This window comes from Podarcis raffonei, chromosome 1 (genome assembly GCF_027172205.1).
Source record: "Podarcis raffonei isolate rPodRaf1 chromosome 1, rPodRaf1.pri, whole genome shotgun sequence".
NCBI classification, from domain to species: Eukaryota; Metazoa; Chordata; class Lepidosauria; order Squamata; family Lacertidae; genus Podarcis; species Podarcis raffonei.
This window is the reverse complement of record NC_070602.1, coordinates 81,879,911-81,895,722: the sequence shown is the minus strand read 5'-3', so window position 1 is coordinate 81,895,722 and position 15,812 is coordinate 81,879,911. Positions and strand designations below refer to the sequence as shown.

The 15,812-nt window shown below is 43.7% G+C and overlaps 2 protein-coding genes across 4 annotated transcripts in view; one reads left to right on the top strand and one right to left on the bottom strand.

Moving 5' to 3' along the window:
- ZDHHC5 (zinc finger DHHC-type palmitoyltransferase 5) overlaps nt 1–13,340 on the top strand; it is a 43,121-nt gene extending 29,781 nt beyond the window's left edge. Inside the window, exons 3-12 of the mRNA XM_053398058.1 lie at nt 1,463–1,584; nt 2,592–2,749; nt 3,368–3,540; nt 3,704–3,806; nt 3,883–3,974; nt 5,411–5,543; nt 5,919–6,042; nt 6,977–7,089; nt 9,851–10,740; nt 11,640–13,340. Coding sequence (XP_053254033.1) covers nt 1,463–1,584; nt 2,592–2,749; nt 3,368–3,540; nt 3,704–3,806; nt 3,883–3,974; nt 5,411–5,543; nt 5,919–6,042; nt 6,977–7,089; nt 9,851–10,740; nt 11,640–11,805 — 2,074 coding nt within the window. The 3' untranslated portion in view covers nt 11,806–13,340. The remainder of the gene's footprint in view (nt 1–1,462; nt 1,585–2,591; nt 2,750–3,367; nt 3,541–3,703; nt 3,807–3,882; nt 3,975–5,410; nt 5,544–5,918; nt 6,043–6,976; nt 7,090–9,850; nt 10,741–11,639) is intronic.
- TIMM10 (translocase of inner mitochondrial membrane 10) overlaps nt 1–15,812 on the bottom strand; it is a 238,798-nt gene that overhangs the window by 151,518 nt on the left and 71,468 nt on the right. The gene's annotated exons all lie outside the window — the stretch shown is intronic.

Genomic DNA, 15,812 nt, shown 5'->3' with positions numbered 1-15,812 from the left:
TCTTGCTGTGTTCTGTTCGTTGACAAATTTGGTTACAGCTGATTATAGTGTGTCCAAAATGCCAAACCTCATAGAGCTCATACGCATACTCAAGTAGTGTCTGGGAAAGCAAATGTTACTAATGGTACTTTCTTATTTATATAAACATTTTCAGCAGTATTAACTTACACGATCCATGCTGTGTACATTGAATAGAGAGCAATAACCATTTAAAACTGGTAACTGCTATATATATATGAACCAATGATGAAAGTTGCTATTTCACAAAAATGTGTTTTATTGTACTTTTCCTAAGTGTTTAAAGTACCAGTACTTTATGCACATTATCTCCATAATCCTTGCAATAGCTCTGCAAGGTGGATAATAATGGTATCATATTGCATACTGGTAAATGAAGCTCAGAATATTGACTTGCTTTAAAACCATCTAATGAATTCATAGCTGAGGTAAAATTGGAACCTGGGCCATTCCAACTTGCACTTTACTATACTAACTGCTTGCTTAAACTTCCCAGCACTTCAAGTGCACAAATTGAGCTCACATAAATGTGAGAGGTACACATTGGCATCTATAGGAACACTGGTAGCATTATATCATTAAGGATTTCAGCTATGTATGTTAATGGGTTCTTCATCTCTGGAGTGAGTAAAAACTAAAAATATTTACAGTACTTGGGCCTCAGCAGAGCTGACATTTGCTATAAACGGGAAAATGCTACTTAAACACAACTATTAAAAGCACAGAAGACCAGTACTACACAGAGTTGGGTGGTCTCAATGCTACACGATCATGATGGCAGTGGTTCACCTTGAAGAACTTTACACATTTTGGAGTTATCCAAATATTACAGCTAATCAGGTTTGTGCTGGAAAATGTTGTTCAGTGAATAATTTTGAAGAACTTTATCCACATCTTTGGGAACCAAAGTGGGCCATGTGTTGAAATGCATATTTATATTGTTTTGTTAATTCTTAAGTGATTTGACAGAGTGATGCTTCCACACTGCTAATGGGTTCCTGTGCATATTTGGGTTAACGCTGGCTATTTGCTATGAAGTGAGCAGAGTATAGGCTTTGTAGGATCCCAAACTACCTACATACTCCTTTAGAGGGGGTGTGATCCTATCCAGAACAGGCAACTGTTCTATCTTTGGGGCATGGGACCTCCATCTTCCAAGAATTCAAACTCAACCCTCATCCAGTCCATCACCACATTCAGGTACTGGTCCAGGGCTTGCACAACTACTACTGATTCAGATGTTATAGCGAAATGGAACTGTGTGCCCTCAGCTTGCAGATGACACTTTACTCCAAAACTCCTGATGTGTTTTCTTTTCCATTTGCTGGTTATCCAGGTTTATTTAGGTGGAATGACCTCAGTGCTTTTACTTAAGGTTGAATAATTTTATAGTTAATCTTAAAATGTTACTAGATCTGTTTTAACTTACTTTTTCTTTGTGTAGGTGCCCAGGGCTTAGCTTGCATATCTCCCCAATCATCCCCATTTACAATGCTGTGGTCTTCCTCTTTGTGCTGGCCAACTTTAGTATGGCCACCTTCATGGATCCAGGCATATTTCCTCGAGGTGAGAACTGAAAATTGCCTGTGAAGCAATTTCCAAGGCACTGATTGATCTGAAAATGTTTTGATTAGGGATGGCTACTTCCACTCTCCAGATCCAGAGCATAAATTATTGTAATCTGGATAGGTAGGAATCTTCCAGCTAAACAGTGTTTATAGTGTGAATTATTCTGGATTCATTATTGGAAGCTATTGCTATATTTGGGAGGGGGAAGGTTCTACAAATTTTGGCTGCTCTTGATAGCTAGCCAAATGTGTTCTTTCCACCAGACCTGGTCTAAGGTGGGGGGGGGGGGAGAGTATTGATTGTGGTGTCACACTACAAATTTTTGAAGGCCCTAGCTGTGGGGACAAACCTTGTTCTTCTGCCTAGCATCAAGCTGAGTGGGAGTTTATCCCTGTCCTGGGATCACTCAGAAGACCCAGGCATCTCACTGCTTTCAGAGCTTCTCCATGGCTTATTACAGGACAGCCTAGTATGTAGCAGCTCACTGGTAACCGTAGGTGGCAAGGCTCATTCCATGCAGGCAGCTGAATGAGCTAGTAGAGGAGAGATGGATTTTTCCACTGCTGGTCTGTTTTATGTACTAGCTGAGGAGGAAGGGAAGCCAATCCTTTAGCTCTGCCGAGCCTATGGGAGCATTCTTGACAAAACAGGTTTTTACAAGCCTGCTAGGAAGCTGGTGTCCTGGGTTTCCATAGCAGACACCAATTAGGGGTCTTCCTCTCCTCCTGTGACCAACATGGAAATGCAGAATACTAGACTCCTAGACTTTTTTAAAAAAACAGCAACCCTGCAAGCTGTTGTGGGCTTATTTACAAAATGGATTAAGGGTCAGCATAATCCATCCCCTTTTCTCTAAACTTGTGAGAGGGGATAGGGTGTCTCACCAGAAGCACAAAAACAAAAAGTCAGTGCCAGGGTGAATGGGCTTGTGAAAATGGGGGCAAGGACATGTTGGACATGCTCTGTACTTCATTGAATTTTATAATTTTTTCTTGCTGCTTCAGCTGAAGAAGATGAGGACAAGGAGGATGATTTCCGAGCTCCATTATACAAGACTGTGGAGATAAAGGGTATTCAAGTGCGCATGAAATGGTGTGCAACGTGTCGCTTCTACCGGCCCCCACGCTGCTCTCATTGCAGTGTCTGCGACAACTGTGTGGAGGTGAGAGACTGGGAAGAGAAGGGCTGTGTTGGAGCGACTGGAATTGCTTGTTGGATTGTTGATAATGAACTTGGGACATTCTGTGATCTTTGAGATCCAGTTCAGGAACTGTTTGGGCTGCAAGATTCAGTTTTGTGTGTTATAGGTTGGGATAGACACCTCAGACTTGCATGCTTTCCTTTTTTACCAGTGCCCCAGGGTCCACACTCTGGCACTTGATACAAAATGGTGGTTTGAGAGGGAGGGGGCAGAATCAATTGCATAATTGTGGGTAAGGTAATCCATAGCAAATACATTCATCTAGTATTCATGTTTGTTTATTTTATATTTATTTTTCACCTTCCATAATGAAATTCAAGGTGATGTGTGTATAAGTGTTTTCAACACGTATTGAAAGGCAGGAGAGGTGATGAGGTGCCATTCAACTATAATTCATAATCTGCCAGTTGACCACAGCCATTCTACTTACCCTTGTTATAGGAGTTGCATCTTCTGTTGTGGAAATGAAAATCTGGGTGGGATTCAGGTTTCCTGGAGTTTCAAGGGATTCTACAGGTGTAGTATTGTTTTACAGAGGTGATGTCCTTCTAACTCTGTTCTTTATCCTTTCACTAATAGGAATTTGACCATCACTGTCCCTGGGTAAACAACTGTATTGGGCGGCGCAATTATCGCTATTTCTTCCTGTTCCTGCTCTCACTTACAGCACATATCATGGGTGTATTCGGTTTTGGCTTGCTGTTTGTCCTGTGTCAAGTTGAAGAGCTCTCTGGGATCCGTATGGCCGTCACGTATCCTCTTTTTCTAGAGTGCAAAGAATTCCTTAATTCTGGTGAACAGTTGGGCTGTTCGCCTGAGATACTGCCAACTGATGGGTGGTGGGAGGGAAAGGAATGGCCCCCAAAAAGTTGTAGGCTGGTCCTTCATGAATTGCTTCCTTGACTTTGTTGACAGTATGGCTGTGATGTGTGTGGCTGGCTTGTTTTTCATACCTGTTGTAGGCCTTACAGGATTCCATGTGGTCTTGGTAGCCAGAGGTCGTACTACAAATGAGCAGGTAGATATTTTACAGTTAGTTTTTGACTTCACTACGTGGTATCTCTATTTCCCTGACATCTCTTTTCTCCTTGCAGGTTACAGGCAAATTCCGGGGTGGAGTAAACCCATTCACCAATGGCTGTTGTAACAACGTCAGTCGTGTTCTCTGCAGCTCGCCAGCCCCCAGGTAAATTCTGCCTCACCTAAGAAATTTGTAGAGACCCTGTTCTTTCTTGGAGAGAGAAGAGCTAGATTGTCTTGATTGCTAATGGAGACAAGCAGAGAAGCAGAGGAAGATTCTCTGGGATCAGTCATATGAATGGTTCCAACAGTGAGGTAGTGGGATGTGGGAAGTCATTGCTCACAGCCAGATCACACCTTGAAGTACAGTTGTCTAACATAGCAGCTATAAGCTTCTTCCTCTTGTAGACTGCAGTAAAGAAAGGGGTTGCTGGCAACTATCTAAAGATGTGGCAGAAAGATTAATTAATTTTTATAGTGGCTGTTTTTCCTGGGATCTGTATGTCAAGGTGCGTCTGTACCACTGAGTATAATCAGTCTTTGGGAGTGGGTTGTGAGCTTACTTGAACTATCCACAGAACAAAAATATGTGGTATTCCTGCTTGAGGTGATATGCAAGGCTCATTAACAATAGATCATTCTGTTATGTTTCCTTGATACCTCCAATTCCAACAGCTCTAGTGTTCCTCACACATATGTATGTAACTTTAGAGAGAACAGAACTCTGTATGACTTTATATCACTACATGTCTGTACTCATGTAAATCATAATCCAGTAACTCTTTGCTGCGCATTTATTAGTGTTTCTTGTATAAACTATTTCAGCATGCTCTGTGTTTTGCACTCATCACAGCTGCCTGTAAGTGTGAACAGACTACAGGTGTGAAGAAGCTGTTTACTTTTATTACATCAATGAATGTAACTTGTGAAGAAGGAATGCATTACTTACTCCATGATTTGACACTTTTTGTAATTATTCATCTGTTTTGTTCTGGTGACTGTTATCTCTTGGCCTCTAATTTTCTCCAGTTTTCCTAGATATAAGGTATATCTTGTTCCCCGGTGCCTTATATCCCTGAGGGATGGCTGTGTTCAGTTTTTAATCCTAGGTTCCCATCCAGAGAAACAAAGGGATAAAAAAATGCACCTTGGCTTGTTTCTGTTCTCAACTAGTGAGACCTGTTATACATCAGTTTGTTAAGTATTTTGTTAAAAATAATAATTGTTTTGACAGCACACTTACATCAGGGAAATGTACATTCTCTCAGATATTGTCACATCACTGCTTGACTTTCTTCCTTCACTCTGGCAATATGGCCTGTAATGTAACAGAAACTCAAAGGGTATAAAGACACTACTTCTGTACAGCAGGGAAGTGCATAAGGGAATGTACAGTGAAGCCACAGGTGATACGAGGACTTGATTCTAGAGAATGAGTGAAACTGTGACCTGCAGTATTGCCTTTGCAGTTCTTGGATACAAATAACTTCATGCCTCCAACATTCCTCGGACTTTCTTGCCAGAGCATGTAAACATCATCATTGGTTCACATGTTTGCAAGAGGCACTGTCTTATCTTTGCTGACTTCCCATGATTCACTAGGTATCTTGGACGGCCAAAGGCAGAGCAGACTGTTACAGTGAAGCCACCATTCCTGCGACCAGAAATATCAGATGGACAGATTGCTGTAAAGATAATGGACAATGGTATCCAGGCTGAGCTAAAGAGAACAAAGGTAAGGAGGAGATGAAGGTGCTACCCAGACCTTGATGGTGCCACTGCATTCGTGAGTAGGAACCAAATGAGCCTCTTGGACATCCTTCCCCCATGTTATCACAACTTGTACTTAGTTTTCCCTGACACGTGAAGGTCTGTTTTCCTCCCATGTGACTATTGCTGCATGAGAGTTGTCCCCTTTTATATCCTGTATAATTTTTACTTGCCCTTTCCCTTCTCATCCAGCAACTGAGACATGCACAGTCTACAACTACACTTGCAGAAATGCTAGATGGCTGCAGGTCCTTCTAATAACACTTTCAACCTTTTAGAGCTGGGGACAATGCTCAGGACTTTGGGTCCTGTCTCATTCTTCTGCACTTTGTCTCTGCAGTCCAAAGGAAGCCTTGAGGTGACGGAGAGCCAGTCTGCTGATGCTGAGCCACCGCCACCACCCAAGCCAGACCTCAGCCGCTACACAGGTCTGAGGACGCATTTAACCCTGGCCACCAATGAGGGTAAGAGGAGCATTCCAGAGAGATAAGGGATCCAATCAGCTGTGCACTTCTACAGTGATCTGCCATCAGAGAAGTAGTCTCTGACTGCAGTGCCAAGTAGTGAAGCTGGTCAGTACTGCACCTGTTTACAAAAGCCAGTGGCAGCTCTGTGCTGGTATTCACAGCACTGCTGACCATACAGCCACCTGCTTGCCTCAGTGCTCAGGCAGGTTATTAGAGCAGGTGCTGAGTCGGTAGCTAGGTTATGACCTTTTAGATGTTACGATCATGTAAATCTCCAGCTTTAGCTCTTGTCCACATGTGAAGGCTTTGGGGATTTATTGACTGTTCCTCCCTCTGTTGACTGTTCCACACTCAGGTGGAAACAGGGGTTACTTGGAAGGACAGGTCTGTGCTTTGTTCTGCTGTCATAGAGCTTATATAGAACAATAACAGAAGGCTAGAGTTATTTCCCAGTTCGTGTAGTTGTGAAACCACCTGCTTTTGCTGTTGCTGTAGTGTTTCCAGGGTGTAGCACCTTGAAAGAAAATGTGATCATGGAGAAATGCTTGGAGCTTTCTTTTCTAGTCAGTGCTACTGTTTCCCATCTAGCAGTGCTCAAAATTGAACACCCCAAGGGTCAGGACTAGCAAGGTGTGCATGTACAGATTGGAAGCTTCTTGTGTGATGTCTTTATTGAGGAAATGTTCCTCTTGCTCCATTTCACCTCCACTCCTGCAATACACCCCTTACCTCCTGACTGATTCCTTGACCTCCATGGTGTGTCCACCTGCCTGAGGCTCTTAACTGGTTCTCACGGATCAGTCACTTGTGATATGTGGAATTTCTGCAAAAGCATTCAAACCAGGATTGCTGGGAACTCCCCAGGAAAAGCTGTAAGTAACTATATTATATTGCTTGTAAGTATGTGTGTCATTCCCATTTATCTCCACAGACAGCAGTTTGCTAAGCAAGGACAGCCCTCCAACTCCAACAATGTACAAGTACCGACCTGGCTATAGCAGCAGCAGTACTTCAGCTGCACTGCCTCACTCCACCAGCGCCAAGGTAATGAAGAACTAAGGGGGTTAAACATGAAGAGTGGGGTTTTCAGGAGACCATGCAGGGTGTGGGGTTGAAAAGGGAATTCTCTTTGAGATTGTGCAGTGGTTTAGTGCCTTAATTTGACAATTTCTCTATAAAAAATTTCTCTAGTGTATTGTACAGCTGCTATTATGCCATAAATGGAGAATTCTAGCATGGTACAATGTTGGGAATCGTGGGGCTGAGAGGGGTCTTTCATTGGCCAGAATAACCATTTCACCAATTTCAGTTCTCTGTCTCTTCCCATGAACTCCAGTTCCTATTTCCATTCTCCTTACTGCTGTCCAATAGTGTGTGAGTCTCGCTACCATTTTCCTATTTCTTGATTGCACTGTTTTGTGGTCAGACCTTACCTGTCCAAATTGGTGTACATCTAATAAGCAGTTTCCTGAGGAGCAGCTGATTTAGTCTTGTCACACGAAAAACAACAAAAAGTATTGTGGTAAGGGCTGAGAGTCTTACAGTGCAATAGTGTGTTTGTTTTTTTCAAAAGCAAGTCCTGTTTGCTAAGAGAGTATATGATTGTAACCTAACTGCAGCATAAGTATTCATGGACTAGAGTTCACTTCATCAAATATATAAAGCACTGTCTTCAGTTAGCAGACAAAGTGGTACATACAGCAAAATATTAGTGCCCCCTCCCCCCAGGACTGCCCTTGTTCCGAGTTCAAATCTCGCTAAAAAATAAAATATGGAGAAGGAAATTTGGTAGCAGTGCATGTGAGGAAGGGTAAGACATTTTGAGCAGATGAAGCCAATCCTGGCTAGACTGCACTGAGTCCAATTAATTCTGGGCCCAATTCAAAATGCTGATTTTGAACTATAAGGCCTTAAATGGTTCAGGACCACAATACCTCAAAGACTGCCTCTCCCCATATGAACCAATTGGCACCCTGTGCTCATCATCTGAAGCCCTCATTTGTGTGCTATTTCCATGAAGGGTCCAGAGGCGATAGCACGAGAACAGGCCTTTTCTGCAGTGGCTCCCCATTGTGGAATGCTCTCCCCAGGGAGGCTCGCCTGGCACCTTTGTTACATATCTTTAGGGACCAGTCAGAAGCATTCCTCCTCTCCCAGGCCTTTGGCCAATTAAACTATGGTCTTTTAAAGTGTGTGTGGTGGGGTTATTATTGTTATTATCTGTTACTATGTTCGAAAGCATACCAGTGCGAGTAAATAAATAGGTACCACTGTGGCGGGAAGGTAAAAGGCATTTCCATGCACTCTGGTTTCCGTCATGGTGTTCCGTCGTGCCAGAAGCGGTTTAGTCGTGCTGGCCGCATGATCTGGAAAGCTGTCTGGACAAACACCAGCTCCCTCGGCCTGAAAGCGAGATGAGTTCCAGACCCCATAGTTGCCTTTGGCTGGACTTAACCGTCCAGGGGTCCTTTACCTTTTACCTTTACCTTACTATGTTAGGTATTTTTGTGTTTCTGTATTGTAAACTGCCCTGTGGTTCCCCAGATGAAGGGCGGCATAGAAATTTAAATAAATACATAAGTTCTCAAGCATAAACTAGTTAGACTCATTATGAGTGCCCAACTTCTGGTTCATTTTAGACCAAGAGTAGCTAATCTTGTTTGGGCCAAGGGCTGCATTGGCCCATTAGCAACTCTTCGGACCACATTTCAATTTGTAAAAGTTGTTGTGGTGAGAATTCCAGTTCTTGAGACTGCCTTCCAAAAGGATTTCCTGTCAGTTACTGTATGATATTCTAAATACTTTTTATCATTCCTTTTTTTTTTTTTAATGGACAAATCTTTGGACGGGGGCTCAAAAACTTTATGGTATCATGGCAGCACGGGGGAGGGAACAAGAGTGATCAGTTAAAAAATTTTTTGTCAGGTTTTGAGGGTAGTCTTGAGGGAGCACAAAAGTCCTTTTGTGGGTTAGATATAAGCCACAGGTTAGCCACCCTGATTTAGTCCCTTCTTGTAAATGTGGAAGCTAAGATCCTTTCAGCATTGCCTTTTCTTTTAATTCACCAATCTATGTATTCCTTCCTACCTAGGGAGTCCCATTAGTATGTAGAAACCATTACCTTATCTTGGGTTGGCTCTATTTCGCTTCCAAATTACTGGCACTCAACCACTTCAGCTTGATGTTAGATGCAATGGTGAATACGTGTAAATGCTCCCCTATTAAACTCTTAATGCTTCTTCCATGGCTGGCTAGAATTTGATCAGTGAAGTAATGATTTATTAAATAAGACGCCCCAAAAAATGAATTTCTTTTTACATTTGTAAATACCCTTAGTGGAGCTCTGAGTGAAGTAAATGAGGTTCTTCTACTTTATATAAGGAGTGGTCTGTATACCTCAGTGGTAGAATATATGCTTGGAAGCAGAAGATCCCAGGTTCAATCCTGTGAAATAGGTTAGATGAAGGAATGCAACTGAGCCAATGGCACATAGTGAAATTTACAGCTTTGGGGAGGATTTAAACCAAGGTCCAAGTCTAACAGTCTTTTACACTACATTGACTCTTAATAAGTAATAACTTGATTATCTAGCTTACATAATTGTATTTACAATGTTTTTGAAAAAATGAGGTTTCTGTATCAAGAAATGTGGGAACTTCATTTACATTAAGCAGAGGTCCTTGCTTATGGGAGCTTTGAGAAAGCAAACTCTGCACCCAATAGTTATGAATTAATATCCACAGCCCAGGAGGCTTGCTAATGTCTATTACATATGTTCCTCTTCCCTCCTTCTCTCCTGCTGCAGCTAAGCCGAGGAGACAGCTTGAAGGAGGCAACCTCCATTGCTGAGGGCAGTCGAAACCCCAGCTACCGTTCTGAGCCAAGTCTGGAGCCAGAGAGTTTTCGGTCTCCTACTTTTGGCAAAAGTTTCCATTTTGATCCACTATCCAGTGGCTCCCGTTCGTCCAGCCTCAAGTCTGCCCAAGGCATGGGCTTTGAATTGGGCCATCTTCAGTCGATCCGCTCCGAGGGCACCACATCCACATCTTACAAGAGCTTGGTGAACCAGACGCGCAATGGGAGCTTGTCCTACGACAGCCTTCTCACACCCTCTGACAGCCCTGACTTTGAGTCAGTGCAGGCAGGCCCAGAGCCAGAGGCCCCCATGGGCTACACATCTCCTTTCCTCTCGGCACGTATTGCCCAGCAGCGGGAGGCTGACCTGCACAGTCGTTTCCCAAGTTCTGGCTCACCCAAGCACCAGCCACCCCGTGACCCTTCACCGGTCCGTTATGACAATCTTTCACGCCACATTGTGGCCTCCATGCAGGAGCGGGAGAAGCTGCTACAGCAGTCACCCACGCCACCACCCCTGGCCAAAGAGGAGGATACAGCACTGGGGGACTCAGGCATCCAGTCCACCCCAGGCTCCAGTAATGCTCCACGTACCAGCTCCTCCTCGGACGATTCAAAACGCTCACCTCTGGGCAAGAACCCACTCACCCGCCCAGTGCCACCTCGCTTTGGCAAGCCAGAACCACCACATGCACTCAGAGTGCGCTCTCTGGGCTCACCAGACCAGCCTGCAGCCCCACACTTGGGCAAATCTGTGTCTTACAGCAGCCAAAAACAGTCCTCGCAGGCCATTGTCCCAGAGACTGAGGAGGTGGCCTTGCAGCCTTTACTGGCACCAAAGTAAGTACAAGTGACACCTGCCTCGTGCTTTAAGTGTTCCTTGACTTGGTGGAGGATGAGCCGCATTCAACCCTGTCCTATCTCTGATCTGACCAGAGGCCCCAAGATAATTTTTGTTCCTTTCAGCAGCATTTGGAGGGAGTAGCTGGGGAAGATCTACAAACAATGCCTGCACTCGTCTTCCCTTTCCTTCCTTTCTCCCTCCCTCCTTTCCTTCCTTCCCTCCAGTGTGTGAACCAGCCCATTTCCTCCACTGTACAATGCAGTGCATATCTCCAGAGTACCACATTCCTTTTTGTGAAGTGTGTGTGGCGTTGAACACCCCTACTTTCCTTGGGTGTGTGTGATGGCCATTGGCTTTCCTAGAAGATACCTGGATCTGTGTGAAAGCTGCTTGGTTTCCACCTCATATATAAAACTTTTATATATGAGTCTGCCTTTCCACCTTACCCAAGTGTGGTTCCTTTGCCTGTCTTGTTGGCATGCATGAAAGAGACACTTGGGTCCACCAGGGAAAGGACAGATTGTAAGAAATCACCTCCTCCTCTCATGATGGTGGAAGCATGAGCCCTTCTGTCAGTTTCCTGAAAAGCTTTCTTCCCACTGCACCTCCTTTTTTTTTTCCTTCTAGAGAGTGTTGTATTGGGTACATGTAGCATCTTTTCTTAATAATTCTCTGTGTGTAGTATCCTATCCTCTTCTAGATTAGTGTGTTTACCTGGGTGGTAAAAGTATTTAGAATAAGTTCTCTGTAGATACAAAAAGTGCACTGTTCCTTAAGCAGTGTAAGATGTATCCCAAGCTTTCCTTTCCTTACCGAGTGTGAGGCATCCTCCATTTCCATTGCCATTGAATGAGTGGTCACTTCCTGACATCCTTGTATCCTTCCTTTTCCCCAGAGACGAGATGCAGATGAGACCCTCCTACAGCAAGTCCAATGGACAGCCCAAAAGCCTGAGCTCAACCTCGCCCACCCCTGGTCAGCCACCTCTCAGCAGCCCCACTCGTGGAGGAGTCAAGAAGGTCTCTGGAGTGGGTGGGACTACGTATGAGATCTCTGTATGAGGAGGTGATATCCCCACTGTTGACTCCTCCCTGGCTGATTCCAAAATGCTCTATCCCTGATGAGCAGGAGATTGGGACTTGCTCACCAAATGGTTGCCCCATCAGATGCATGGACCTTTTTTACAAATAAAGTTTTGTGGGGGGTGGGGGGGAGAGCTGAAGGGACAGCTACCTTTTTAAACTAAAGTATCTGGGATTGGGAGAGTCCCTAAACACTACAGCAGGATTCTAGCCTTGCTCATCTCCACAGCCTGCACTCTTCCTCTCAACCAACAAAGAGACTGCAATTTGTAGCGCACACTGCCCAGAGAGAAGGGGAGGGAGTTGCTCTCAGCACCCTCTGTGAGAGAAGGTACAGGCTGCAGGCTGCCCCACTACCAACAGGACAGTCAGTTGTGGACCTTGTGCAATCGCTCGCCTAGTGCGGTAGGAGTGGATCATTTTTAAATTTTTTTTATTGTTAACGGATGCTATTTTTTCCTGTTCTGAGTTACTGGCTGTGTGTATATATAAATATCTATAAATATATAAATATAAATATTAAAATATATATATATATCCATATGGAGCGTGGGGTGGCCCTGGCAGACCCCATTAGCTGGGCCTGAGGAAGCCATGTGTGGAGCATTTTAATTTTTGAGGAGTCCAAAGGGCTGTATCAGATTAATCATTTTCTTTACTTTTGAATGGGTCAGGCAAAATACAAAAACTGCTGTTAAATCACTATCCTTGGACAAGTATTGCTGAGGAAATGCTAATATGTTACCTAATTGGTACCACTGACCTGGTCATCCCAGTGCCTGTGGCCAGGCTTGAGTTTGGCTTGTTCTGCCCCACTCTGGATTCCAGGAAATGAAGGGAATAGACAAAGGCTTCCTAATCCCTGCTCTATCCTTCTGGAAGATTTCCCCCATGAATAAATCCTTCTTTTCTGGGGGGCTCGGGGGGGGTGTAAGAAGACTATGGGAGTGTTTGGCTTCCCATGTTTTCAGCTCCAAACAGGCTTTGACTTCTCAGTAAAATGACTCCCAGTGAAAGGATGCCATACCCTACAAACCAGGCCAATCAGCATGCACAGGTGCCAGTTGCATACTATTAGGATACAGGAACGTGCTTTGGGTGCTGAGCAGGAGGAGGGTGGCAGTGGCATTGGAGCTGCGTCGCCTATGTGGATATATTACTTGTATTTAGTAAATCCCTCCCCCAGGTGGTTTCCCCTGCTTTTTTACATTGCTTTTATGATTTGTTCCATATTGATTTATTGTGGTATCATGGTTCTTTATTCACAAACTGGGCAAGAGAAAGAAGAGGGAAAACAAACAAACCAAAAAGCAATATTTTTCCATATGCCAAAAATCTTTTAACCCCTAAAAGCCCATGAGTAAAAATCAGAGCAACCCAGGAATCCAACAATCTCCAGTCGCTACTGACTCTTTCTCTATGGCAATATCTTTACTGTGGCCTGCAATGGGCCACACTTTTATTTTTATTATGACTAGCCATTTTAAAATGAGGAATAAAAAATTATATAATGAGCCACTCCCTCCATGCTTGTGTAGTTTTGTTTTGTTTTGTTAACCTGGGGAGGAGAGAGGTCCTGGTGGTTGTCCTTCAGTATTGCTTGCCGTGTCACCCAAAATGGTTCCATAGGAAGGACATTACTAGCTTCTGATCCTTAGTAATTCGAACTGCAGGCATTGTGCTGATTCCCAGAGCTGGTGCAAAAGGTTTCCCAAGAAGGTAAGTGAGGAATGCTCATTCAGTCGTCTACATTCCAAACCTTGTTACAGAGGAGGCTTACAATGGAGGACTGGTTCAGAAAGTAGTTGCATCTAGAATGAACATCTTCAGGCAGTGGAAAAGAAGCAACCGCCATTTATTACACATCTCCAGTACGAAACAAAGGCCATCCTTCACCAACTGCATTATGCTTTGGAACCATAAGCATAGCTCCTATGCCCCACACAAGGTTATTGCAGAGCAAATACATCCCAGCAAATTCAAGCAAGAAAACCAAGCCATCAACCACGGGGGAGGGCAAAATTCCCTCCCGGAAGAAGTAGCAATTCCTCCAATCAGTCTGACCTGTGAAGAATTTCCTCTTAAAACCAAATAATTAAATATCAGAATCTAAGTGATATGTTTCTGTTGAGTAACCTGAAAGAAAACTATTGAACATAGTTCCATCCCACCTATGTGACATTGTATTAAAGGAGTAAACATGCACAGGGGGGTGGGGCGGGGAGTGAAGCAAGATCAGAATGGTGATTTCCCTGCCCCTCTCAGCCACATTTCTGCCAGAAAGCCCTCCCTGTAAGTGCTCTTCATCTGAGTAGGGAAGTTCTGTCAGCACTTCCCTTCTGATGCAAATAGCAGGCTTCAGTAGGGAAAGTGTTAAACTTCCTCTCCCTGCCCAACACAGTCCAAATCCTGCTGCAGTTGTTAGAGAAGGATGTACATTAATTCCTTCTGTGTAAGTAGTGGTCCATGTAGCTTGCCTCTTAATCATGAACCTCTGGAGATTTCTTTGATCATACAAGTGCTCTAAGGTGACTGCACCTCATACAGAAAAATATAGTTTCCTCCCACTAACTTCATTTTCAGGGGTTGAAAATAATATTTTTCTGAATTTAAAATACTGTTTGTTGACCTTGATATACGGCACAGTTTTTGATTGCAAGTGTTATATCATGGTAATATTGACAGCAAGACTTTTTAAAGGTAGCTTGCAAGATGATGTTGTGAGACAGAGAAGAGTCCTAAAAGGAGTGTACTAATAAAAGGTGTAACCTTGCTTACATAGTGTGGCAGATGGTTTCAAAAGCCAGGAGGAGGAGGAATAAAAATTGTACTTCAATGTTGTTATGACTTTAAAGCAAATAGAAAGTGGAAGTCCAACAGTTCTCTCCTGAACCAAAGCAAATATTTCCAGTCAGCATCCTTTGAGTGGACTATAGTACTATGTTAGGTAAAGGTAAAGGTACCCCTGCCCGTACAGGCCAGTTGTGTCCGACTCTAGGGTTGTGCGCCAATCTCACTTAAGAGGTCGGGGGCCAGCGCTGTCTGGAGACACTTCCGGGTCACGTGGCCAGCGTGATGAAGCTGCTCTGGCGAGCCGGCACCAGCGCAGCACACGGAAACGCCGTTTACCTTCCCACTAGAAAGCGGTACCTATTTATCTACTTGCACTTAAGGGTGCTTTCGAACTGCTAGGTGGGCAGGAGCTGGGACCGAAAGACGGGAGCTCACCCCGCCGCGGGGATTCGAACCGCCGACCATGCGATCGGCAAGCCCTAGGCGCTGAGGTTTTACCCACAGCACCACCCGCGTCCCATAGTACTATGTTGGGGGCTTGTAAAATTATCTGTTATGACAGAAGATGTGCTACTGTGAAAAAGATACAAAGCAGTTAAGATTGCCAGCAAATAAAGTAAGAGGGGAACTTCCGTCCTTAAGTGTGGAAGTTAGGATTAAATCCAGTTTTTTTAATGGGGTGAGTTTTAATGTTCAGCAGCCTTTCTAGTTCAGCATGTCTAAGCACAGTTCTTTCTCATGTCAGAAAGCAAGGGGGAGATTTTTGTCAGCCACTACCTGAAACAAGAGTGATTACAACTTACCTTATTTCATTATATTAATTGAAAAGCTTGAAATTCATGTAGCTCTTTTCTAACCAGTAACATTCTAATAGCAAAGCTGAATTTATTGCTGAACCATTTTGTGTTAATGTTTTTCTTTATCTTTAATATATTATACATTTAAAGTACAAGTGTATTTTGCCATCTTTTTGTGGGGCTAAAAACCCTAATCTCAGAACCTAAGCTTTCTTGTTCTAATATTTTTTCATATTATATCCTAGGTTGAGGGCTGGGCCTCAAAGTGGCTTGCAATATAAAAGTAAAAAAACAAATTAAAAATGCCATTAAAACTAAAATTTTGTAAATAACCCTCAACTGCACTTGCTACATTCTAAATTGTGTTCCATCTCAATTGATAAAACTGCACAGCAT